Source organism: Ambystoma mexicanum, chromosome 14 (genome assembly GCF_040938575.1).
Source record: "Ambystoma mexicanum isolate Mex_15411 chromosome 14, UKY_AmexF1_1, whole genome shotgun sequence".
Lineage (NCBI taxonomy): Eukaryota > Metazoa > Chordata > Amphibia > Caudata > Ambystomatidae > Ambystoma > Ambystoma mexicanum.
Genome location: NC_090940.1, coordinates 28,386,727 through 28,413,473, shown reverse-complemented (window position 1 = coordinate 28,413,473; position 26,747 = coordinate 28,386,727). Strand labels below are relative to the sequence as shown.

The following is a 26,747-nucleotide window of genomic DNA, read 5'->3' as shown; positions in this document are numbered from 1 at the left end:
ATTTACCTTTCTTAGTTGTCAATAAGGCTTTGGGATCCATTTGGGAGACCGCACCACACTCCCATGATAAGTATTCAGGTTGTTCATTGTTTGAGTTGATGATTTTGCTCAATTGGCGAGTGGAGAATAGTAAATGGTAGTGCATGAAGTTAGGTAAATTCATTCCCCCAAGCTTTAACGGGAGCTGAAGTTTCTATATTGCGAGCCTTGGTTGTTTTCCATTCCAGATCAAATTTTGCATGATTCTATTGATCTCTTTAAAAATGTTCCTTGGTACTTTGATTGGAAGCATGGACAAGATGTCATTTATCCATGGTGCCAAGTTCATTTTTATACAGTTTATTTTCCTCCATGTAGACAATTTCAAAAGTCCCCACCTTTCCAAATCTGATTTGAGTTTTGGAAGGATTAGTGCAAAATGTATTGTCGGTAACTTCACCACATCTGCTCCGATCCAGATGCCCAGATACTTCATCCTTTCTCCACACCACCTAAACTGAAATTGTGCACATGCGTGTCGTTGACAGAGATTATTGATCCGGAGGATTTCAGATTTACTCCAATTGATCCTATAACCTGAGACCGTGGAGAAATATTGAATGTCTTGCATCAAGTGAGGAATACAAGCAGTAGGGTTCTGAAGGGCAACTAAGAGATCAGCGTACAGCCAGATCAGGTTATTTCGACCAGTTCCAATAATGGGTTGAAGGTTCACATCCGCTCGTAAGCTTATTGCCAGTGGCTCCATAGACAAAATGAATAGAAGAGGTGAGCGGGCAGCCCTGTCTCGTACCTCGAAGAGTAAACACATCAGAAATGAGGCAGTTCTTTAGCACACTTGCAGATGGGTTTTCATACAATAGTTTAACCCAGCGCTGAACTTCTTGTCCAAATTTAATTTTTTCTAGGCACGTGAACAAAAAGTCCCATTCCACACAATCAAATGCTTTTTCAGCATCTAGCGAGATCACTGCATTGGCGACAGGCTGTTTGTCCTTTCTCAATGGCCAACAATAGCTGTCTCAAGTTGTCCGCCACTGCCCTTCCAGAGACAAACCCTACTTGATTTTCATGTACCAAAGTTGAGATGACTGTTTCTAATCGAGTGGCTAGGACTTTAGACAAGATTTTACAATTTCTGTATCAGGCTGATCAGTCTATAATTTTCGCATCTGGTAGCAGATCTGTCCTTTTTTCTCAGGACCGTAATTAATGCAGGTCTCATCGTATCTGGCAGTGAGCCAGACTCAAAAGCATCATTATAAACTTTGCATGAAAGCTGCAATGCAGATTCAGGAAGAGCTTTATAGAATTAATTTGGTAGTCAATCTATGCCAGGCGACTTGCCTACAGTCCACTTTGAAATCGCCTGTTATAATCCTCTATTTCCACTCTTCCTTCAAGGCTTGACGCTTGATCTGCTGACAGACGAGGTGATTAAAGAAAGTTTTCAATCTCCACTTTCTCGCACGCCAGCTCAGACTCATAGAGCTTTTCATAGAAGCCACTGAATACATTTTTGATTTCCTTTTGCTGCGTTTCCAATGTGTTATTGAAACCCCTGAATGCAGTAATGAAGCCATTGCTTTCAGCTACCTTTTAGCCTATGCGCCAACAGCCTTCCTGCTTTCTCACCGTTCTCGAAATAGTTAATTTTCTATCTGAACCGGGCATAGTCGACCTGCCTGGAAATGAGTTTAATTCATATTTAGCTTTTCTTGGCTCAGACTTTGTTATTTCATCTTTACTTGTCGCAAACAGATTATCTAGGCGCTTTGCTTCAGAAGAGTTTTTGAATTTCTTTGGCTCTGTTTTCTCTCTTTACCAGTTTTGAAATTAACACTCCGCGGACAAAGCATTTCAGTGCTTCCTAAACTGTTGAGATTTTGATTTCATTAGTCTTATTGATCTGAATGAAACTTTCAACTTCCTGCATCACTTCATTTCTGATTTGATCATTTTTTAGGACATTAGAGTTCATTCTCCATCTTGAAGACTTTACCAGAGTGTGTTGTAATGATAGACGTAATGACAGGTGCATGATCTGACGGGGCAATGAGCCTGATGTCTGCATCATAGCAACTTCAAGTCGCTTGTCCAGAGGTCAAGAAAAAATCAATACGAGATGTATCAAGACACTGAGTGAAAACTATAATCTCTTTTCGACGGGTGTTCCAGTCTCCAAATGTCTGCCACGTTGAATTCCCTTATTAAGCTCTCCAGAGATTATTTGCTTTTTTTTTGGAGTTCTAGTGCAGGCCCCATTTGATCGGTCCAAGGCGGCTGGGTCCATCACCTGATTGAAACCACCAGCTATCACAATTGAGTCAATGTTGAAACTTTGAAGTAATTGCGCCATCTCGTGAAGGATCATCCAGAGTAGGTGCATATACATTACACAAGAGAACGTCCACATCTTGAATTTTTGCTAACATAGAAATAATCCTACCTTCTTTATCTCTTTTACTTGCAATGATTGATATAGGCAGATTTTTTTTAATAAGTATTGAAACACCTCTCTTGCTGGATGAGTGAGTTGAGAAGTAAGCTTCCCCAACCCATCCCCTTTTTAGTTTTTCAGCTTCAAGATTTTCCAAATGCCTCTCTTGGAAGAATGCAATGTTGCATGAATTTGATGGCAGCTGAGACAATATTTTGGTCCTTCTCACCACATTGAGTCCGTCGACATTCCATGAGATGATATTTAGATGGTCCACAATTTTAGTGTTACAGAACTTATTCTGGTTCATCGTAATATGAGTAATCACAATTAACAGGATTGGTAGAAAGGACAGAAAGATGAAAAGAAAAAAGATAAAGCATATGCCCCCAACCAGGCGTTGGACCACTAGGTTATACAAATATTGGTCACAAGTTGATGGCTCGCTGTACAGATGTAACAGCAAGGCATCAAGTAACTATAGAATCACAATAGATACTTAACATTTAGTAAACACCAACCCCAAGCCTCCTGTCCCCACCCTAAAATACACTTACAATGGCTTTCCCAAGTATGTAGACACTGCATTGTATTATCCACATACAATAAGGCCAACCTTTGACACCTATAAGCAAGAAGACCTGATTGGGCATGATGTAATCCTAATATTTCAAGACCAATATTCCATGCATTGGACACTTTCCACTCCTAAAACATTATCCTTGGCACTTAGGCGCAGGTACCTGAGGTAAAAACCCAACCATTAAATTTGCCCAAGCCATTACAATCACACAAGACGATAGTCACTTAATCTTGGTAGCTCATATCTGCTATCCAGAGCATGCATATGTAAACAGGGAGGTTCTTTCACACGTGTAATCAAGTGAAACTGCTGTATCTTAAAGTACCGGCTACAAGTGCATACGCTCGTCAAATTCTGATACCCCAGAGTCCGTATGCCCAATTTGTTAATACATAGCCCATTGACATATGAGCTTCAAGTCAATAGCCACCTATCCCTTGGTGAAAAGGAGTTCCAGCCATACTATACTTTGCCTATCATTGCAATTGTATTAGCACAAACTATTAGCGAATACACATTACAATAAGCAGCAGCATTCTTTAAGAACGCAAGTCTTGTAACCCATGCCTCAATGCACCCCCTACCATCCACTCCAAGCCCCTAAAAGAGCAAAGCGCCAGTCCTCTTCCTCCACCCCCCGCATCCAGACCGGCACACGACCCGACCAACATGCCGACGGAGGGGACACCCACCACGCACCGAACAGAAAGCGACCACCCCCGAGAGGAGGGCAGAGTCCACCGGGATCACCAAACCAAATCCCCTCACATCTGCACAACGAACCTCAAGAGCAACATTCACCCTGAACACGCGGCAGGCAACCCGCCAACCAGGAACCCACCACCCGAGCGACAGCCCCAAACCTGGGCAGGCACCCCCAGGGAGAAAACAGAACGCAAGAATCAGCCATCCGAAACAAAACTAATCCCCCCACCCCCCACAGATACCCACCCAGGTCCATGGCCACCACCCAAACAACACACCCCCTGCCAGGGCCACCCACCATGCGCCCAGATCAAACAAACACTGCACCCAAGGCCACAGCGCACAGACACGCAAGGACGCAGACCGACGAACAGACTCCACCCCCCCCCTCAGAGATGACCACACGACTCACAAAAGACCCCCCCCCCCCCCCACAAGCGCCATCGAAGCCGCGCTCCAGCCCAGAGCGCCATCCGCCACAGGAGCGGGGAAGAGTGCCACCCCGCTCTCCCCCGGAAACCCAGAACGGACAACGGAAAAGATCACCCCACGCCCCCACCTGAAAAGAGGGCCAAGCCGACCCCCCCCACCCCCACACAGGGGCGGTACCAAACACAACCAGCAAAGCAGAGCACAGGGACACCACCAGCCACCGCCGTGCCCCCCGCCTGCCCCCGTGAAGCACAGAATATACTGGTCCATACTCTTTCACTGTCTTTTACCTGCGCATACAAATTATTATAGAACCCCCCCCTGCTAGCGCCATTACACTTACCAGTGACCATATCAAGATACCCAACAATATTTACAACTCCGTTACAATCGTACACATAAATCATGCCGCCAACATAAGGAACGCATGCCTCAGTAATGTGTCTCCATACCTTCTTTATTCAGGAAGCCATGTAAACGCTCCTTACAAAAGTCAGCTTGTAGCATGTAACAAAACCTCGTTTGGCAGCCGACTCGATCATATCGCAATTGCCCCATTCAGAGCTACACCTATATATCAGGCAATCATACTCATTACCCCCCGCATCCAATCCATGGTACGCAGCATCGGGTCAATCACTTTCTATGTAATTATGTTTCAAAACAAGATGCGTCGGGTCCCTTCCTCTAGTACGGGCATGCATTTCATGAAACAACGTATGGAAAGAACGAAGAAAAAAAGCATCTCATCTCGCGCGCAGATGTCGTTCAACCGCTACCATTCAAATGTCAACATTAGCAAGCAAACAAAGTAAATATACTAATGAAATAATAACCATATAGTTAGAATCAATCAACAAAACATAGCAAGGCATTAACTAGAAAAAACATTTCCTTTTATGTCTGTGCAATCTGGCAAGGATCATTTTTGAGCCAGCCACAGGCTTGCTCAGGGTAGTTTGTAATCTTTATCCCATCAGGCAGGAAAAGTTTTAAAACAGCAGGCTTCAGCAAGGAAGTCTTAAGTCCACGTTCTTTAGCCATGCACTTTGCCTCCCAAAATGCCTTCCTTTTAATGACCACCTCCTTTTGGAAATCGGGGTATATATATATATATATGGATAAAGTTTCCTTCCCAAAGCAGAGATTCCTGTTGTCTTGCAATACGCATAATTTCTTCTTTCAAGGTGGTCTTTACAAACTTCACAATTATTTGCCTTGGTTTTCCAGTTTCTTGTTTCCCAGCTCTGACAGCCACATCCAAGTCCTTCAATTGCACATTACAACCCGGGAAGCTTTTTTGAAAGACATTAATAACCAAAGTGAACAGGTTAGGTTCAGGCTTTTCATGGATGCCAATCTGGTGTAAGTTGTTGCTCCTAGCTTGAATTTCCAAATTCATATTTGTTAGCTGGAGCCTTGACATCCCTTCTTGTAATTCCTGGTAGGCTATGTAGCTGCCAGAGGCTTCCCTCTCCTAACCAGATGATCTGCCCTCAACATCCATCATGCAAGTCTCCAGTCCGCTGACTTTACCTGATGATTCACTTAACGTTGTTTTCACCTCGCTCATAGCACTGGCTATTTGCTTCAGGAGTTTAAAAATGTCAGCAGTGCCTGGAATGTCTTCAGGATCCTCAGGAACCTGTTTAGGTTTCTTAGAAAGAGGGTTGTCCACTCGCTCAATGTTCTTCTTACTGGACATTTTCAGCCAGGTTTCAGATGGTTGCTAGGGTGGAGATAAGGAGCTGCTGCCTTAAGCTGCTACACCTTCAGAGGCCATTCTAGACTCCAACACTCGGGGTCTCTTGATTAAACTATTTAATAATAAGCCGCCTTCAGAAGGGAGCAATATATATGTAACACAAAAATATACTTCAAAGTACATACTCTCAGTTTCTTTAAATCAGTAAATACCCATTTGGGATGGCACACAGATTCTTCCTACACCCTGAGGTTATATCAGGTAATAATATCTATATATATATATTTGCTGTATATAATGTCGCCGGGAACAAAACAATGGTTAACAAATATTCTTAAGCAGTTATGCAAGGTTGTATGCAGTTCCCTTTGGGTGCACTACAATAACCCTGACCGCCTGGCTATAGGGACCCAACCTTTGGTAGAAGTCTGAACTACGCAGGTTGGTAGTATGGCTGAGCGGCCAGGCTAATCTTAAGAGGGGTCAATGTGAGCAGTAATGTTGTGACACAGTTTCACAGTAGCAGTTATTCAAATAAACACTTGTAATCGAGGTTTCTTGATAAAAACAATTTATGTATTTCACAGTCAGTTATAAGCCTTCTTCAGAAGGGAGCAGTATATGTAACAATTAAAATACACTTCAGAACACTCTTAGTTTCTCTAAATCAGATGATGCCACTTGGGGATGGCACACAGACACTTCCTACACCCTCAGTTGACTTAAATAGCTAGGACACTGTGGACATTGATTTACCACTGATACATTTAGAGCAATACTGAGTTTGGTGCAAAAGTTGGATAGGGGAATAAACCAAAGGCTAACAAAGGCTTAGGCATGGACCTGTAGAACCTGAAAAGACGGAGTAATAACAAAGTACGGCATTTGAATCTGATGGGACCCCAAGCTGAAAAAAAACACTATTGCCATATTTGTTGAAGATCACTTTCATATGGATGGCATTGTTTCTGCTCACATCTCAGCAATAAAACTGCATTAATTTTAACCATACTGATTAAACACAAGACTACAAACCTTTATTAAAGTAATTGGACCATAAATTATTGTATGCATCTCACAGGAATATGTTACATTCACAGTCGAAACACCTACATGTGTACAAAGAAATGCTACTTAATACAGGAATTTGATGTTTCCTTAGGAAAATGTTTTACACTAAAAAAAAAAAAGGTAAAGAGTCTCTCGGGGAGCCAGGACAGCCAATGTTATTTGCACAATGTCTAGGGGAGCTGAAGATCTTCTTTGCAGGTAGGTAAAAAGTCTTGCCCAATGTTTTTAGAAATGTTTGTAGAAAATAGAACACTTGAAGGGCCACAAGCTGGAGGCTTGTGAGGGGCAAAGCTTCAGCAACTCTGTGAGGTAACCAAGACCGGTCTCAACTGAGAACCAGCAAGGCTACACAACAAGAGAGAAGTTCTCTTAGACTTTACTGCTCCTCTGGTTGGAAGAAATGGTTCCCGCTGGCTTCTGTTCCTGTACAGCTCTGCAGATCCTGTTGTTCCTGAGCCTGTCATGGGGACAAGAGGGAGGATGTCCGGGGACTCCTGCTCTGCAATGGGAAGGTCAAAGGCAGCAATGGGCAAACTTCGATTCAGTGGTCCTTCTGTATTTCAGCTCCTCGCGTCTGACAGCAAATAGCAACACTGCGGTTCTTGGATACAACTCTGGACTTTCCTCGCATCTAGGGTCCAGCACTCTGTTGAGGTGGCTCAGGCTTGGTCATTCCTGCTTCAGGGAAGTCCGGAGGATCTTCCTGGCGCTCGGGTCTGACTTAAAAGCTACGCACACCTTCTGGTGTTCCTCTCCCTGGCACTTTCGTTCTGGCAGCAGCAGTGCAAGTACAGCCAGCTCCTAGAGGATGTCCAGACAGGCTTACTTTGGAGTTGATTGGTTCCACCAACCCAAGGGAAGAAGTCGTCCTTGCAGGGCTTCTCAAGTCAAGGTGAATTTGGAGCTTCAGCACAGCGCAGGGCTTCACGGGGCAAACCAACGGTCTAGGAGTTGCAGCAGGCGTCTTTTCCAAGTTCTTCTTCAGATTCCTTCATCCAGTGGTCGACTCTGCCTAACTAGCCAAAAAGCCTCACCTTTTATGCAGGTTTCTCCCATTCATTCCAGCTTAGCTGTCAATCACACAACAGGGTGGCTGACCACCGAGGATAGCCCTCCAGCCAATCGCCTTTGGGTGCATTCCTGTAACCAAGGAGACTAAGCAGAGAGAGTTTCGGCCACCTCCCTCGCTTCCTGTCCTGCCAGATACACTGGAGCAAGAGGCGGGCTTCACCAGTGAATCCTGCCAAAGACAAAATGGACAAAGGAACCGAATCTGGTTTGGTGCGCAGAGAATCTCAAGAAGAACCTTTCCAAAAAGAAATGGCGAGAAAAAAAGAAATACCCGGGCCGTTTTGGTAAAATGGGCACCCATGGGTGCTTTACTGCAGCTGCAACTGCAGTCCGCGGTAGAAACATACAATGGTAGGAAAAAGTAAACCACTGCCACCAGCCATTAATTGTAGAAAGGGCAACATAAGAATGTTACATGAGAAACTAGACGAAGGGGATACTAAGTAACCCCTCCAGCACCCTATTGTAAGATGGTGTGTGCTGGCTCTAGAAAGTTAGAAAATGTAAGTAAAGTCAATTTCACTTCACTGCTCTTGGAAACAGTAGTTTGACCAAGAGGCGGTATTTAAACCTTTGGGAAATCCAAGAGGCTTCCCTGTGCCACTGCACTGAAGGTGCTGTGTGTGTCACAATTTAAAGATGCTGCCTATGGCGTTTGTCAGACTCCAAAGTAAAAAGAAACACAGTCCAAATCACAGATAAATACATGAGGGAGTGGGGGAAAACGGTCTCACTCTCTCCAGGTTAGAGAATAAAAGTCCTAAGGTTGGCACATTTCTGAGAATTCTCCCGAACAGCTTGCCCTCACGCCTTATAAAAATGTGATGGGAGTCTTCTGCAAAAAGAAAAATAGTGGTTCAATAAAAAGTTGGTTTCAAGTGGTCTTCTCACCGGGTGCAACTTGGTCAATGTCACAAAGATGGGTTCACTCAACAGGGCTGTTCGCAAGACCTTCTCCACAGGGCCCTTATAGTGATTTCAAATACCTTTAGTGTCTTTGAGTTCCTTCGGGTTCCCCTCCCCAAGCTTTAACTGGTTCACTTTACTTTCCCCAATAGGCCCCTCAGGGTTCCCTCTTCCAGCTCTCAATATACCAATACCCTGCCCTCCTTCCTCGTTTCCATTCCCTGTTCCCGTCTCCCGCCCACCCCTCTACCCTATGATTGGGCCTGCTGCCCTTGATTGCATACAGTGAGGTCCGGAGACCACGCGTCCTGTGTCAGAGGCCCTATAGCTTCCGGCTCGCAGGTGAGATAGCAGCTGGTTCTCCGACCCTTTTAGTGTATCTTCTGCTGCGTTTTCCAGCCCATTAGCCCTGCATTGCGCTCTAGTGTGTGTGCTCTATCCCCTGCTGTCTTTCCTCATTTCCATTCATCAACAATCTACCTCTGGTCTAGCCCCGCGTGGGCGACCATTTTGTCATACCCAGATAAAATCTACCTAAGGGGGGTTTGGATCACTATGCCCCCCCTGCACTTCTAACTCAGGGCCTTTGTGCACTGTTACTCCTAGATTACTCCTATGAACACACTAACGTAAGACACAAAGAAAACACATGAATCGATTCAACAATAGAAACACTTTTATTCATAGATAACAATGCATAATGCAAACACTACTATAATGCAAATCTCGAATTTGCACCTTTTATGCTTTTGGTGCAAATCTACCATGCAATAACTAGAAGCCTTACAGGCTTCTAATGCAAGCAATCTAATAGCAACTTCAATCCACACCATTCCTCTCCAATCCACACCATACTTAACAAACTCTAAGGCAAACCCTGTCTGATTACCCCATCTATCATGTCAGCTAAAGCTTCTCTGTGTTGCTCTATCTCTCCTTTCCCTCTAACTCTGCAGCCAGTCAGTCAGGGCCAGGCCTCTCTCTGCCACAAAGAATGCTTTCCCTTCTGCATATCAGCCAAAGCCATTGGATTCTGCTGCTCGCAAAACCGCCTTGAAGTACATCCAATCACTCCCAGACGCCTCTCCAAGTCATCTCTCCTCTCTGAGTGTCAGTGTGCCATCTCCAACTCCAACTAGCATCTCGAACTACAAATTCCCTCTCTATCTCAGAGAGCAGCAACCCAAATCTCAGAGCCTCATCTCTCATTATACTGTTCAATGACGTATACATATCCATGGTTACATGTCTCTCTAAGCTAAAATGCCTCTGTCAGCATTTGTAAATGTGAGCAGTGCCTAAAAGTCTCTGATGCATGTCTTGTACTTTTCAATCACTACATGTTCTGGTCATCATGACATTTGTCATCATATCTATACCATATCTTCTTCTGTCTGTGGTACCATCCTACCATCTCCTCATATTTCTCCATTCACATCCCCCTCTTTGCATGTCTCTGCCTGCAAAAGCCCTCCCTCTCTGGTGCTGCCCCCACCTTTTCTCTGTCTGTGAAGCACCAGCCCAGGGCCTGATAAGGCCTCAATGCCTTCCCCACTCGGACAAGGGTTGTGTTCTCTGTCTGCCAACCAAACTGTTTACGCATACTTTGTGCACTGTAACTCATAACATCTTTCCGCACTCCGCTGTGCTTGTCTCATTCAGAATGGATTGTGAGCCAGCTACATCTGTCTAGCGTTTACTCTTTCTCTCGCAAACCCAAGCGCTATCTAAAATGCAGACTCCATGCATATTCTAAGTGCACACTCATGCGTGTCTCTATAATGCATACATAATACATAACAAAATATCTCTACATGCGTCTACAAATATAACGTGTCTATACATGGCACTTCAAATATAACAGGCCTCAATCTATAGCAGATTGCAAATGCATACAAAGTGGCAGAATAATGTGGATAGTCTAATGATGTCACTACTTCATGTCACTAATCAGAATGATTGATGGATAACTGCATCCCTAAATGGGTAATGATTTTCTAACAATGGGTAATGATTCTCTAACAAGGGGCAATGATTCTGTAATGATGGGTAATGATTCCATAATAACAAACCAGGCTTCTCCATACAATCGGGTTTCATACCCCCTACCCCGATTGTTCCTTTGCGCCCATCTTATACAATTGACCAGTGCAGCCCACTACCCATTGTGTAGCCCTTTGGTTAAGGGACCCAAGGCAAAGGGCAGCTCCTGAAGGAGCAGCTCCAGATTGTGTCTGCCTGCGAAGCTAGAAGCCTGGTTCTGTCAACCGGCACCGACTGACTAGGTAAGTGTGGCGCGAACAGGGGGGCATAGCCATCACTGCACTCCACTAAACTGCCCCACCTCTCTAATTTCTACACCAAAAAGTCTGCATGTACCCACATTCGTATGGCAAACTCATCTCTCATATACACCTACTGTGTCAACCTCTTTTCCAGGTAGTGTTACTTATCGATTATCGCAACTAGGTGAACCGTTAGCTAGCAACTTCTCACATCTTAACTGCCCAACGACTCTTATTTCTAAGATTGTAGTCTGATGCACGTAGCCCATTGTGGTATGGCGTCCATACCTGGCACTTAAACCATTACGCTAGCCATCCTGTACTACTCCTTAATTGTACTGCCTATCTCATTGCCTATTATCCCACTCCCCCAGGCACTTACCATACAAGGTAGCCATCTTGAAATTGTCCTCATTACGTGGGGTGACCACGCTTTGCATCATGCCAATTGTGTTGGTCAGCCACAGTGTGCACCTGGGTAAGTGGGAATGGGATAGAATTGTGAATGATCAGCATACGTCGTATTTAGATAGAATTATGAAGTTAATCATGGGTCACGTCTAGATAATGATGCCACTAACCAACCCTACTAAAAATCTTACCCCTCTGCATACACCTCTCTAAACAAATACAACCATTCCTCCAAGCACAACACACTGCACATACTTCTCCACACCGCAACAACAAAACAGAAAAACAAACCACACATCGTCTAGCACAACATCAGATGACGGCAACCAACCGAAAAGCACAGCTAAGCTCAGCGAATGGTGTTAACCGAACTGAAGCTGCCAACAACACATCAAAGCTCTTGCACTTTCCCACTCGATCCTACTAACCCATCCCATCCACTTCCCTTTCACAGCCGCTGGAGTGCCAGTGGACCACTTTGTTGGTGATAGTGCGTGTTATAAATATCCTTCAACACTAACAGTCAGTTTCCTCAATAGGCCTCTCGGGGTCTCTTCCCCAAGCCCAGGCCTCTTCCACCTTTCAACTCACAAAAAAATATATCCCAGTTCCTTTTTTTTTTTTGCTTCACAGGGCCCCCTTTCTCAAACTTGGGCCCCTCTAGTTCCAAACACTAATTCAGCTGGTCAGGGTGTGCCTTTTCCTTATATAGTCTTTCTTACACACCACCCTCTCATGGGGTAGAATTAAAAGCTTTTTAAAACGCCAGGCTCTTTGCTTTTCCTCAGTGCAACTATTCGGATCCTTTGCCCCTTTCTTTGTTTCTTACTCTTACTTTCCTTTGCACCCATTTATCTTCAGGTGCTTCCTGCACCACTTTCCTGTATTCCTTTCCCTTTGTCATGCACACTTGCACTCTCCTTTATTCCTTCTCTTGTTTGTGACTCTTGCACGCTTCTTTCCCTCTTTTGTGCAACCCTGCACTTCTTTATTTCGGGGTCACTCGCACTCTTTTACACTTTTCCTCTCGGGCCTCTTGCACCTTTTCCACGGGCAACTGGCCCCTTACACTCAGATCATTTAATTGTCCAACTTTATTCCATTTATTATTTCACACATGTGCGTTTCCTCAGTTTCGAGTTTACTGTTACTTGTACCTTTTCCTTTGTAGAAGTCTTCCCATTTAACTTAAATCGAACACTCGCGCACATGTGATCCTCTTTCCTATGCGTTTCTTATGTTACTTTGTATCCCGCTCGTCACAACCCAGCTCTGCAATGCTTTTAGACTCACTGGGCTGACTTCTGCGTTTCGGCTTCACAATGGCTTTGTTCTGAGGTCAGGGTCTCACAGCCTGCCCCTCGGAAACTCTTGGGCTGTCTCACCGGCCCAGAGAAACAAGCATCCAAATTCACACGTTCTGCAGGAGGTCGGCATGCCTCTCGGCTCCCATACACGGACCCTTCTTGGCTCCCTGGAGACACAGCTCCCTGGCCACGCTTCTGTTTTTGCAAACTGCAGTCTCTCCGCGTCTGTCTGGCCTTTGGTCCTGGGGAGTTCTGGTGTCTCGGCTCTCCTCCCAACTCGCTTTTCTGCTTGCTCTCCTATTCGCTCATCCATTTGTGTAAGACCGCACCTTTTTATAGTAGAAAGACCAGTCAAGTGGAACCAGGTGTGAATAGTTACTATTGAATGCCTGACCCTGCCTGTCTCCATTAGTGGGACAACTTGAGTTCTTTCTAGAGTAAGTTACCCTTATTTTCCCCATGTTATGCCTATCAGTGATCTTTACTGATCTTAGTTGCCTCTTCCTCGTCTCAGTATTTGTTCGAAATGGGGAGTGGGAGATCGGTTGACATTGGAAATACACCATGAAGGCTAAGTGAGAGTAGGTTGAGGTGGTTTTGGGACTGGGGAATACAATGTCTCGCCCTTGGGTATATTTCTCCCAATTCCTTGTGACCCTCCACTCGGGTGATCCTCCCTCTTGTCCACCCCAAGGGTCGGGATTCAAAAGCGATGGCCCTTCCCATGCCACCTGAATGGATGTTCCTGAGGGATTGGGTGGGAGAATATTGTCAGGTTTCCAACACTAAGTAAAACAGATATTCTTTGTTCTTCGCAGGAAGCTGTTTTCTGCAGTGTTTCTGATTTGCAGCCTTGGTTTCTCTCTGAGGTAGTTTTGACAAAATCTGACGTCCATCTTTACATCACAGGCGCTTTACTCATGTTAGTTTCTACTGCAGTAAGCTTCTATGTAACTCATCTACCTTGTGTTTTTTGCATACATACATTTGTTGAGCTTTCTCATTTGTCTTCTCTGCATAGATGATTTCATCATCTCTGTATACTTTATTACTTTGTTACTTGGATTACACCTTAATTCTAAGTATTCTTATATTGTTTCTGTGCGTCATTGTCTTCCCTTTATGATGTCTTTTTACTTTCATCTGTTCGCACTTACAGCTCTTCTATGTCTAATGGTGTGTGCTGACATCCTTCCGCCACTTCAATGCGAGGGTACATTTGATACGTCTGAGTGCATAGCGTCTCTCATATCTTCGGTGTGGTATTGGGACGATACCTGGTGCCATGCACAGTCTTCCTTTTTTGCTTCTAGTATGCCGGAGGCGAGGGGACGGGCACTACAAATCACGTCATCTGCGCCTCTACAGTTGGGATAGGAAAGGCCACATTGCCGTCTTTCCTTTTGGTTTATCTTTTGCATTCGGGAGGATATATGATTTTAGGGGTACCAAAGACCTGTTCTTTAGGTATGGTATTTTGTTGAATTATACTTTGGGAGTTTACTGTTCCATCTTTAGTAGGAGGTTGAGATATATCAAAAAGACACTAAGCAAATTCCTCCATTCACCCCATGGTGAGAGTATTCCCCTCCAAGGAGAAATCCTGTGTCAGCCTGCACACTCTCCCCACCGCCTTAGGCCTTGTCTCCACCCAGATGATCCTCCCACAGTGCACCACCCCCAGGATTGGGATCAGGAAGTGTCTGTGCTCTCCTGGCCACCTGGGAGGAGACTTTAGGCAGGATTTTAGTGGGGGGATCTGTAGGATTCTCCACAATGCCCAAATGGCACTTGAGTAATATTGCTATCTGCAGTTTCACCACCCCGTAAAGGAACATGCCCATGTGGTCTCTTGTGTGGAGTCCTGCTTGCTGGCTGTGGCATGGTGTTTTTTTTTTTCTCTCTTCCACTCCACCGCCCTGATTTCTTACCATGTCCCCAACCCCCTGTCGTGTGAAAACTTGTTTCTTCCTTCTTAATGTAAGGAACACTGAATCTGCCTTGACACAGACCAAGTGCTTTCCGCTCCCTTCTTGTATCGCGCTTACTCCAAAATGTCAACCACCCTGTCCCTTTTATCTCTGCTTAAAATGACAGCTCCAACGCAACATGTAAAATGAATAAAGCAAGGAGAAGACAGTGGTTTCCTGAGTCTAGTTTTCAGTAGGCCGTACTAAAACCTGAGACCATGCAGGGTCTTGATGTCATTAGTGGGCAGGAAATGGGCAGACTGGATGAGTTGTGTGGTATTCTTTGCTTGCTAATCCTACACTGGCAACTGTTTCCTCTCTCCACAGCTGGCGTACTACTACCAGAGGAAAGGATGGAAAACATGCCTCATCTGTGCCGATACTTTCAGAGCAGGTGATTCTCTTCCTGAGCAGCCTTTTACCAAATTGTCCCCATGTTTGGTGTGATGTCTATCCCCTTTTCTGTGTGTGTATGGAGCATCAGTTCAGCCATAACTGCGTTTCACTTTTTTAGGTGCCTTTGATCAGCTAAAGCAGAATGCCACGAAAGCACGAATTCCCTTCTATGGGAGGTATGTACCTCTGCACTCTGTGATGGTGGCATGTTGGCAGTAGTTAGTAAAAATGAGCATTTGTCTTATGAAGGATGTAGCTTTATTTACTGCCAAATGTAGGGATTGTTTCTGGCAAGCAAAATGATATTTCGGTATAACTACAGGTCTTGTCAACATGTTTTCACATTTAAAAGTAGTCCCAGTTCTTTGTGCTAATGAAGTGATTCTTGGTGCTGAAATTACTGGTTAATCGATGTCTTGTGAAATCAATGCCTGGTTTGGGATTTGATTCGTAAGGCATCTGGTGAAACCGTGGCTAGTTTGAAAGTGGATTAAGAAGGGCCTGATTTGGGAGTGAATTAAAAAGGCACTTCTGAAATCAGCAGCTAGGTTGAGCTCTATGTGGGACACTGGAGCATATGCTAAACACTTTACGTTTCTTTTAGGGAAATTGGGTGTTGGGGACTAGACTGGGGGCCTGCAGCCCTTTCTTTATATTGGCTGGCCGGGGGGGGGGGGGGGGGTTGGAGAGTGCCTCATGATCAGATTTCATTGCTCCAGGATGTGCATTGTTCAGGTGGATTTTCACAATCCACCCAGCCCCAGTGGCAGAAGGGTAGGATAGGGTAGTTGATTGGTAAAGCCTAGACTCAGGATGGGTGCGAATGGTTTAGGGCTACAATGAGCCACTCAGAGCAATTCGGTAATTCCAGTTAGAGAAGTACACTCTAAACATATGAAAACTTCAGGGTAGTATTGTCCCTAAGCTATTATCAAGATACATGTATACTCCCATAATGGGGGGCAGGGGGAGTTCTGAGTAGAACCTCTACACTTTACTCCAGTTAATCAACCGTTGGCATAATCATACTGAATAATTTCAGTAATTGTGGTAAAGCAAGCGCAGAGTTAGAAAGAGTTGCTACAAAACCAGTAAAACCATAAGCCCGTTAGGACATCAGTTTGGGTTTATAAAACATAACTTCAACATTGGAATGTTGGCAGTTCCTTTGCAGACAATGCAATAGGTGAGGGATATAATAGCTGGTAAAAGCCTTTCATCCAGAAAGTCTAGTGTTTCTCCTTGCGCTTTACTTGTTTTACACAGATCCTTCTACCCTCCTGCGGTAGAATGTTCTAAAGGCAATAAATCCTGCCTATTAGGGGCATAATTACATGATAATGTCCGTAGGTCCTTCTTCGTGGGCCAAGGGCTGTTAAACACTTGGTAATCTCGTTATGCTGCATTATTGCTTACTTAAGAGCTGTCCTTCAATGTGTTGGGCATTAAGGGTTTTCTGTATTTGACTTTGTGGCACCTCCTTCACTTGCGTTTGGTACGAGTGGCCCATTTGGTGGCCCCTGTTGGTGGTCTCCTATGGCCTATCTGGTATTGCCTTGCCCAGAAAGTTCCCTGGTTATCGCAGCATGTGAACAGTAACTGGTGACCTCACAGTTCCCTCGCTGTCTCAGGTATTGTCTTGGACTCTGTGATCAGGCATGTGGTCACAATTCGCATATGATTAAGAGCTATCTTTTCTCTCACAGTTACACCGAGATGGATCCTGTCATTATTGCAGCCGAAGGTGTAGAGAAGTTTAAGAACGAGAACTTTGAAATCCTCATTGTGGACACAAGCGGCCGACACAAGCAGGAGGATTCGCTCTTCGAAGAAATGCTGCAAGTGTCCAATGCAATAGTAAGAACAGAAGACCTGAGATAGCAGAGCTGTTCCTCTGGGTACACAATCATCTCAGGCACTGGGGAGCAGGGTTTTCCCTGGTAGTATGTAGATCTTTCAGACAAGTTTCTGGGGCTATCCCTCCTAGATGGACTATCTGTGCACAAGCGTCAGGTTCTGTGTTCGTCTTGTGGGAGCTGTGGTAAAGCTGTAGTCCAAATAGTACTTGGGTTTAGGGTAAAAAGTAAGGCCTTTACCTCCGATCTTAGCCTCTGACTAGGATAATCAACGTACATAGTCTTTGCAACATATCCTCTAGAAAGGACCATGCTAATCTAAGCATGGAGGGTTTGACAAGGAAACCATGCTACGTGCCAGAGTGTTTATCAGAAGTTTTGGAATATGTATGAATGCACTGCAGTATATAAAGGGCAGAAATCTGTCAAGTACTTAACTCTTTAATTAAGCGTTTGTGATGGCTAATGTTCCAGATTGATATGTTCTCCTGTAGAGGTAACTGGTGTCGTGTTGGCCACCACTCTCCTCAACTCATGGGGACATAGCCTCTTCGCTATACTGCTTGTGCTGTCCCCTCACACGCCAGGTTACCACTTTTCTAACAAATGTACAACCACCATCTTTCTCTTGCCACTCCTCCTCCCAATGATTTGCTTACAATTCCAAAGCCACCTGTCATTAAGGTGTTATGCCTGCCTCTCCTTCAAGCACCCATCCCTCTGCATTCTGCTCTGGGCGATGTGGTAACCTCTTAACTCTTTTATTTAATCCTTCTTTCAGCAACCGGACAACATTGTGTACGTGATGGACGCCTCCATTGGACAGGCTTGTGAGAGCCAGGCGAAGGCCTTCAAAGACAAAGTGGATGTAGCCTCGGTCATCGTCACAAAGTTGGACGGGCACGCGAAAGGTGGAGGAGCCCTTAGCGCGTAAGTGTGAACCATGATACGCGGAGAGTAGCAAGTGAAGAATTGGGCACATTTTTGTCGGCGCAGCTTGGCTCAACTTTCATGGAAGAAGAGCTGGAGGCCACAGTCCTTTGGGAACATGCTTCTTGGCCTGTGTCTCGCACATGGTTCTTTCTGCGTGTGTGTTTGTGTGGGAACTGGTGAACGCTCAGAATAAAGTGAAAGAAAAGATTCTCTGTTAGCGCCTATCAACCGTTTTGAACGATATTATTCACAAAAACGTGTATTGTTGTACAACCTGCATTGTTGCCAGTTGGGCCTATATTCCACCCGCTTATCATCCTAGTTGAAATGTGATGTATTATTGCCCTCTTTTGTCTTGGACTAAGGTTACCAGATGGCCCTTTGCTCTCAGTGAAACCATGGCCCTTGTACTGAGCTTTCATTTCTCTGCCAATTGCATTCTGGGAGTTGTAGTCTCGGGCCAGCTAACTTGAATGAGATAGCCTAAACTTAAGTAAAAGCAAAGGCAGCCTTGACATGGGGTCATTTGGTAACCTTAACACTACTGTTTACTTTTCAGCATTGCTTTCTTGAGGCCAAGCCCAATGGTAGAAGTATAAAGATGGCACCTACTGGAATGCCTATTGTTGGAGGCTGGGGTGATGTCCTATATGTGACTTATTGCAAACACACCCAATGTTGACGTCCGTTTAAATTTTGAGAAAAACAAACTATCTGGACCCAAGCCTAGTTTGCACTAATTATGTACAATAGGTGAATCTTAAACCAATATAGAGTTGCGGAAGAGTACGTACCCTCCAGCATATCTGCTTTTTGTTTGCATTCTGTTTTTTTGGCCCCCTTTTGCCACCCTCAGTTGCTTGCTTCTCATTTCGTTAGCGGGCACTGGTCTGTCCCTACCTGTACAGGGTATCTCTTCCCTTTTGTCCACCTTATTTTTAGTTTAGCACAAGCCACCTTAAAAAAAATGTCTATGTAACATACCAGGTGGGCACTGAACATGCTGGCGACAGTAACTATTTTTGAATCAATTTTCTCTGTATTACTGTGCTTTTTTTTTTCTTTTCTCTTTTCCAATATATCTCTTGGTACAAGATCTGTTCTTGTGCCATCTTGTGTCCTTCTCAGAGAGGAAATGGCATGCACTTTGTGGCATTCCAGCTCTTGAATGTCGGTCAGTGCCTTGTGTGGGTGAACCATCTTAGTCCCAGCCCACACTTCGGCCAGGAGTTGTCATGTTGCTGGGCAGAATGTGAGGTGCTCCTCAAACAAGCCAACCAGCAGAAAACTGTCCCAAAATGAATACAACAGTGGAGAAGCCCCAGGATGGCCCAAACCAACACAATTGGCACGGTATTGGTGTCCAAATACACTACTGGGCAATGACTGCTTCCTACACAAAGGCAGTACAATGTCCCAGAGATGGTCACAGCATGGCCGGCCCAGCACATACAAGAGTAACAGGGGAAGGAAAAAGACTGCAGAGGACGACGTTGAGCATCCAACAATCAAAACGGTGCAAATGTACAGAAACATAAGCCCAGCAGGTATAGCCAAACCTTGTCTCAAAATTGTAGCAGCAGTTTTTCAACACCAAAATCCTGCAGTAGGTTAAGTACACCTGCAGAGTTCATTTGAACTCAAGCAGAACTGACGGCAAGATTAGGGTATCCCCTAGAAAAACCTACACACTTGTGTACCGCCTACCCCAGTCCACCAGTAGCCCACTGCTAGGCAAGATTTTGGTTTTACTGCTTTCCCCTCCATAGACATCTGTGAACCCCCAACATTTTTCTTTTCTTTTTAACCTGCCTTGACCTTTGGCGGCAAGTGGAGTATTTGTATTACTTTTGCTTGCTATGCTCATCTGTTTTGGGGGCACTCGGTGCAGGAGAACTCTGATGTGAAAGTATCTGATTTTGCCCTGCACTCCTCACCTTACAGTGTTGAGTGGGAGAGTCTTTGTGTCCCTTTTTTAACCTTGTTGTTCATAACCGTTTGGTTAGTTGCGTTGTTGGGTAAGATTTTCATAAATGTGAATAATCTTCATGACCTGTGGCAACCCCAGAACGTTTTACTTGGACTTGGTAATTATGTTCCCTTTTCGCTAGTTGAGTGGGAATCTTTTTCCCCCCCTCTCACCTAGTCTTTTTTTTTTTTACTTTTTTTTTATGGGTGACATTTTTATGTCTCTCCATAGTGTGTGATTGGAGTTAGTTTCCTATAACTTTTGGGCTTAGGCTGCGTTGCCTCTTTGGGCTCCCCTGTTTCTCTTATTTGATCTTGGGTGAAAGACTGTTGCCAAGAAGTAAAGTGGGATTCTCATCCCCTTTACATTGATTGTAGTGAGCCAGCACACCCCACCTTATGTGGAGTACAGGGGGAATACAAAGTATCCGCTGCCTTACTTACCTGGTCAACTTTTTGTTACAATTAAGTTTACTTGAATGGCTGGTGGCAGTGAAACTACTTTTATGACTTTGTCATTATTACTTGGGGACGTCATTTAGGGATCACCACTGTGACCCCAGAGGTCTCCCTTGCTACCCCTAAAAAAACAAAATGTAAAAAAAAGTTTATTTTTTTTTTTTTTTTAATGCAAGCTCCTGGGCTGTGGCCAGCGCAATGTGGCTCTTTGCCTCTGGAGTGGCTGGCTTTCGTGTTCAGGGCTCTTAAAATAAAATGAACAAGGGTTGCACAAGTCTAACACTTTCAGCAGTGACCATAAATAAGAAATAATAGGAATACCAAATAATGTCTTTCTGGAATTCTATACAATGATTGCTAGACTCATTAAAGGTTTATTTCAGGCACACTACAGGGGATGAGTCACTGATTTAGTCTGTTCTTAAACACCTCAACTCAGCCTTTCATCCTTCTGAGGTCGATAAATGAGTAGCAACACAGGGTGGGTGATATTGTATGTATTTTTTCTATATAAAGCGCTTAAGTGCTACATAATAACATGTCATTTGACCGTGGACGTCTGCTTGCATTCACAGTAATTTGGTAATATGTCCTATACACACTGATCCTAACGATGCATATGGCGATCCATTCTTGTATGAAATGTATATCACATTATAGTGATGTGATATAACCATATTTTTGTACTTCGGAACAATGCTATGTGATGCCACTTCCTGTTTTGTCGAAGGGTGAAAGGTTGCATTCCATCGCTTCCCGCAATATTACTTGGGGGTGAGGTCAAATGACATCACTTCCTGTGATGCCATCAGAGGTCAAGGGTTGTGTGATGTCACTTCCGCTACCTCAGTCATTTTGGGGAAATGTCCCTGTTATTACTCGCAGGTTGTCAAATCAGCCTCAGTAATGCACAGGAGGGCCAACATTCTGCTAGAATGGTGGGTTCCTGTTTTCCACATTTTCTCGTTTGCTTGTTTCGTAGGTCGTCTTCTGCCATTCTGGGCGAGATAGGCCTCAGTTGAAGTTTTGTCTTTGGCGGGAATCCTTTGTATTCCCTGCAGAGGCTCCACAGTGTCTGAGAGGGCAGGAAGCGAGGGACGAATCCAAAACTCTGCAGCCCTTTGTCTTTCACTGTTAGGGAGAATTCTCATTTCTATTTTAATTCCCTTGAACCTTCGAGAACCCCAGCTCTTTTGCTGGACTATAGGACTTTTTAATTTTAATCCTGAAGTGAGAGACCTTTTTCTCACTCAATGTATTTTTTAAAATCTGATTTGGACTCTTTCTTTGGTTTTGGAGTCCGACATACTCCATAGGCACCACCTTTTGTATTGTGACACACTGCACCTTCAGTGCAGTGTCACATGGAAGTCCTTTGGAGTTCTCATAAGGTTTAAATACCTTCTCTTGGGTGAACTACTGTTCCCAAGAGTAGTAAAGTGAAATTGACTTTACTTACCGGTTTTTCCTATGTAGGTCCAGTACACTCCATCTTATGTGGAAGTACTGGGAGGGGTTGCTTGGTAGCCCTGTTAGGCAAGATTGTATGCAGTACCCTGTGGGAGACTGCACTAGCCTTGTCCTCTTGGCAATAGTTAACCCAACCTTTGGTATATGCATGTACTACACAAGTTGGTAGAGGCGTATCTCAAGAGGGGTCAATGTGAGCTGTAGGGTTGTAATAGAGTTTCACAGTGACCAGTATCCAAATAACACTTAAATTCAAGGTTTCTTGATTAAACAATTTATTAATTTAAGTCAGTTGAATAAGCCTTCCTTTAGAAGGGAGCAAAATATGCAACATAATATACTTCAAAAATACAGACTCTGTTTCCATAAATCAGTAGATGCCCATTTTGGATGGCACACAGATACTTCCTACACCCTGAGGTGACTTAAATAACTAGGACACTGTGGACATTAATATATCACTGGTACATTTAGAGCAATAATGAGTTTGGTGTCAAAAGGAAAAGGGTTGGGGAATAAAACTATGGTTAACAAATATTCTTAAGCAGGTAAGTACTTTTGAACCCCCAATGCAAAGTAAATTAACCCTTTCCCAGCTACACAAGTTATAGAATGTGACTTTTGTTGAAGGATAGTTAAAGCACAAAGTCTGAGGTTAGAAGAGTCTTTCAGGGAGCCAGGACAGCCAATGTCAATTGAGCAAAGTCTAGGGGAGCTGAAGCACTTCTTGAAGGTAGTAAAGTCTTGTACAATGTTTTAGAAGTCTTTGTAGAAAACGAAATCACTTTTGGGCCACAACCTAGTCTCAACTGAGAGCTGGCAAGGCTATACGACAAGCGGTAAGTACCCTTTAGTTTACAGTACCTTAGGTCTGAAGAAATTGGTTCCAGCTGGCTTCTGTTCCAGTTGTAGTATGGCAGATCCTGTTGTTCCTGGGCCTCAGTTGTGGGGACAAGAGGGAGGACGTCTGGGGACTCCTGCACAACGGTTTGAATGTCAACAGCAATGTGCAAACTTCAGATCAGCTGCACTTCGCGGTTTCAGCTTCTCGTGAATAGCAGCACTGCGTTCTCGGATACCTTTTATGGACTTTCCTCACATCTGGGGTCCAGCACTCTTTTGAGGTGGTGCAGACTCTGTTAGGCAAAGTTTGAATGCAGTACCCTCTGGGAACACTACAAACTATGACTACAGGTATAGGCAACCTAACCTTTGGTATAAGCTTGTACTACACAGTTTTGGTAGCGTGTTGAGCAGCCAGGCTTATCTCAAGAGGGAAAATGTGAGCTGTAGTGGAGTTACGTAAAGACACTCAGTTACCGGTATTCAAATAAACTCTTACACTCAAGGTTTCTTGCATGAAAAATTATTAATTTATCAGTCAGTTATAAAGCCTTATTCAGAAGGGAGAAATAGAATAGTAACACACAAATATACTTCAATACTGTACACTTTGAGTTTCTGAATCAGACAAGGCCCTTTTGGGATGGCCCACAGACACAACCTAAACCGACAGGGGACTTCAGTAACAAGGGTGATGGGGATATTAATACCTTACTGTTGGCATTCAGCATACTCGTTAAAAGTTGGTAAAAGAAGCCACCAGGAGGGCGCATAGGCAATGGCTGCCTAATTCCCGAGCTCCCGCAGGCGCCAAGTCACAACGGGGATTGAGCTCCCCCCGAAGCCCCCCCCAGGGAGAATAAAGAAGCCCGAACGGGCAGTGAACCCTCCGGGGCTCCCCCCCGTAAGAAACAGCAGAGTCCAGGGACCCCGGAAAAGAGGAGATCCAGCACCTCGGCGGAGAGAGCATCATGGGCGTCCCGAACGGCCGCGAGGCTGGGGGAGACGCGGAGGCCCACCGATCCTGGAGACTGTCACAGAGGCGGTCAGCCCCCCCTCGGAGAGAATCGCCTTGCCGCCAGGCGAGCGGACCGTGGAGCGGAGCCACCAGGCCACACGGGGTGGGCTTACGTCCTCAGAGCGAGGTGGCGGCCTTCCCGTACCTCGCCCGGGCAGACGCAGCGGCACCAGTGGCCTGCGCCCGGGGAAGAACAGAACTCAATCGTCAGCACCAGTCGCCGGACAAGAAGGGGAGGCGGCGCGGGGGCCGCAAATCCTCCCTTGGCCTCTGCTCCCGCCAAACCGGAGAAGGAGTGCGGGGCGGGCGGATGGGCTGCGCACGTACAACGATCGGGACGAGACCGCAGCCCCCCCCCAGCAGAGAGCACGAAAAACAGAGGGTCCCTGGGGACTCCCATGCCGGGTGCGAGGCCCCCGCCAGAGGGAGGCGGGGCGTGTGCCCGCCCGGTAGCAGCCCCCCCAAAGAACGAAAGACCACAGAGGTGGGTGGAGAGTGGTCACCCCCATGGAACACACGAAGGACACCACAGGACCCGGGGACTCCCCTGCCGGGTGCGAGGACCCCGCCAGAGGGAGGCGGGGTGTGTGTCCGCCCGGCAACGGCCCCCAGGAACAACGAAAGATCACAGAAGCGGGGGGAGAGCGCCCCCCCCACGGAAAGCACAAAAGACACCGCAGAACCCGGGGACTCCCACGCCGGGTGTGGGGCCCCACCAGAGGGAGACGTGGCGCGTGCCCACCCGACAGCAGCCCCCCAAGAACAGCGAAAAACGACTGATGCGAAGGGAGAGTGGTTCCTGCCTGTCCTCCCTCCCCCGAGGGGGTCCCCATCTGTGTGGCACCTGCTGGCCTGCCGGGTGATCCCGGGGCCCCCACAGCACCGAGGTACACCCACCGGAGAGGCCCGGGGGGGCACCAGATGAATCGGCAGAGGAATCTACAACAGTTCCGCTTCCAGGAGACTGGTCCCCGTGACACCGGCCCGTCCCACGACAGAGAAATAGTCCACTCGGAAGCCCCGGAGCCTTCGATGCGGGCCATGCAAAGGGGCTTCGCCTCAATCGTACAAGAGATCAGGGACATGCGCTCCGATATTGCGCAAAAGTTCGAAAAAATGGCCCAAAGGGTGGGCAAAGTTGAAGACCGACTTCAAGTGGAGACCAACCAGTCCACCTCAGCAATTCAAGAGGTAGAGACGAATATGAGGCTATCTGCCCTACAGAAGGAAGAGGAGAGGGCGAGACAAATGGATGATTTCGAAAATAGAGAACGGAGGAACAACCTTGGATTTTTCAGGCTTCCCGAGGCTGAGGGGGAAACGTAACGGGAGGTCATCCGAGTGGTGCGAGACATTATTGCCCTCCTCTTTGAAGAGGAAATGACCACAGAACTCACCTTTGACCGTGTCCACAGAGCAGGAGGACTGGCAGGAGGGCCCTGCTCTATTCTGGTCCGGTTCCACTACTACTCGGAAAAGACAAGGGTGCTGGAGGCCACCAGGAAAGCTCAGGAGATCGCATATAACAATTCCAAGGTCTCAATTTTTCAGGACCTCTCCGCATATATGTTGGCCAAGCGCATGATGTGCCGCCCCCTCACCCAGCTGCTGAAGGAAAAAGGTGTGCGCTACAGATGGGGCTACCCCTTCTCTCTAGCCTTTGAATACCTGGGCCAGCGATCGATGTTGATCACAGAGGAGGACATCAAGGAGGCTATCCGGGACTATGTGTCGGAACCAACCCCTCGAAGGGGTCCCATTGGCCCGGCTCTAGGCGGCGCAGATGGCCCGGGCCTATCGGGCGGAAGAAGAAAGAACAGGCGCAAGGAAATTTAGGAAGATGAACACACCCTCTCCAAAGGAAGGAGAGAGGAATGACTCCGAGGGATAATCTCCTGGGGGGGCAAGAAGCGTCTGGAGTGCCCGGCCCATTCCTAGATCGGTATCAGGGGGGAAAAATTGGAGGCCACACCGGAATGAGATTCCCCAGAAAGCGATGTAAAGCGGAACTTACCGAGGGTGTCTTAGTTGGGGGGGGGAGGGGCGGGGGCTCATAGTAAGAAGCTATGCAAGGATCGCCTGGCCAGGGAGGGCAGGCTGGTGGTCCGGCTGGAATACCAGAAATGGCGGAACTTAACGGCTGGATGCCGGGGAGGGGGGTGAGGGGGCTACGAACTAGTTGGGATTTGTTTGTTGGGAAAGCGGTTTGGGGGGCAGTTGGGGAAAAGTTTTACAAGTGTCCGAACAAGGAGGCAAAGGGAGACAGAAAAGAGTACCGATGCAAAGTTGTTGACCAAGAGAGGGGGAAACGTGGACTATGGCTGACGGCCGGCCGGCCCTGGGAGTGGGAACCCTGAATGTGCGGGGACTGAATTCCCCCACGAAAAGATCTTTGCTTTGCAGGGAATTTACGAGGGCGAAATTGGACCTGCTTTTCGTCCAAGAGACACATTGGGCACGAGGGAAGGAGCCCAAAATGCGAGGGGGTGGAATTGAAGAGGTCTTCCACGCATCCCATAAGGGAAAGAAGAGGGGGGTGGCCATACTGGTCGCAAGGAACGCAGGCTTTGAGAGAGAGGCCATTTTGAAGGACCCCGAGGGCTGATACTTGCTGGTACGGGGCTCCTTACAGGGCTCCCCCTAACCCTGGCGGTAGTGTATGGCCCAAATGAAGGACAAACCCTATTCTGGGAGGAAGTAAGAGACAAGCTAAAACTGTTTGTGCAGGGCCCGCTGGTGGTGGGGGGGGGGGGGGGTTATTTCAATATGGTCCTTGACACAACCGTAGATAGAAAGCAGGTGGGGTCCCAATCCCTCCGATCCGCAGATTAAGCCATGGTGCGAAACTTCCGTAAGGGTGAATGAGTGCCTGGCGGATACAATTCGGATCCCCCGAACAGATGTCCCTTCCTTCACTT

General features: G+C 46.2%; 1 protein-coding gene across 2 annotated transcripts in view; it reads left to right on the top strand.

Annotated features, from left to right (window-relative positions):
* SRP54 (signal recognition particle 54) overlaps positions 1-26,747 on the top strand; it is a 607,474-nt gene that overhangs the window by 261,641 nt on the left and 319,086 nt on the right. For both annotated transcript variants that reach the window (XM_069638449.1, XM_069638448.1), the window contains exons 6-9: positions 15,214-15,280; positions 15,401-15,458; positions 16,989-17,139; positions 17,920-18,068. In XM_069638449.1, coding sequence (XP_069494550.1) covers positions 15,214-15,280; positions 15,401-15,458; positions 16,989-17,139; positions 17,920-18,068 — 425 coding nt within the window. The remainder of the gene's footprint in view (positions 1-15,213; positions 15,281-15,400; positions 15,459-16,988; positions 17,140-17,919; positions 18,069-26,747) is intronic.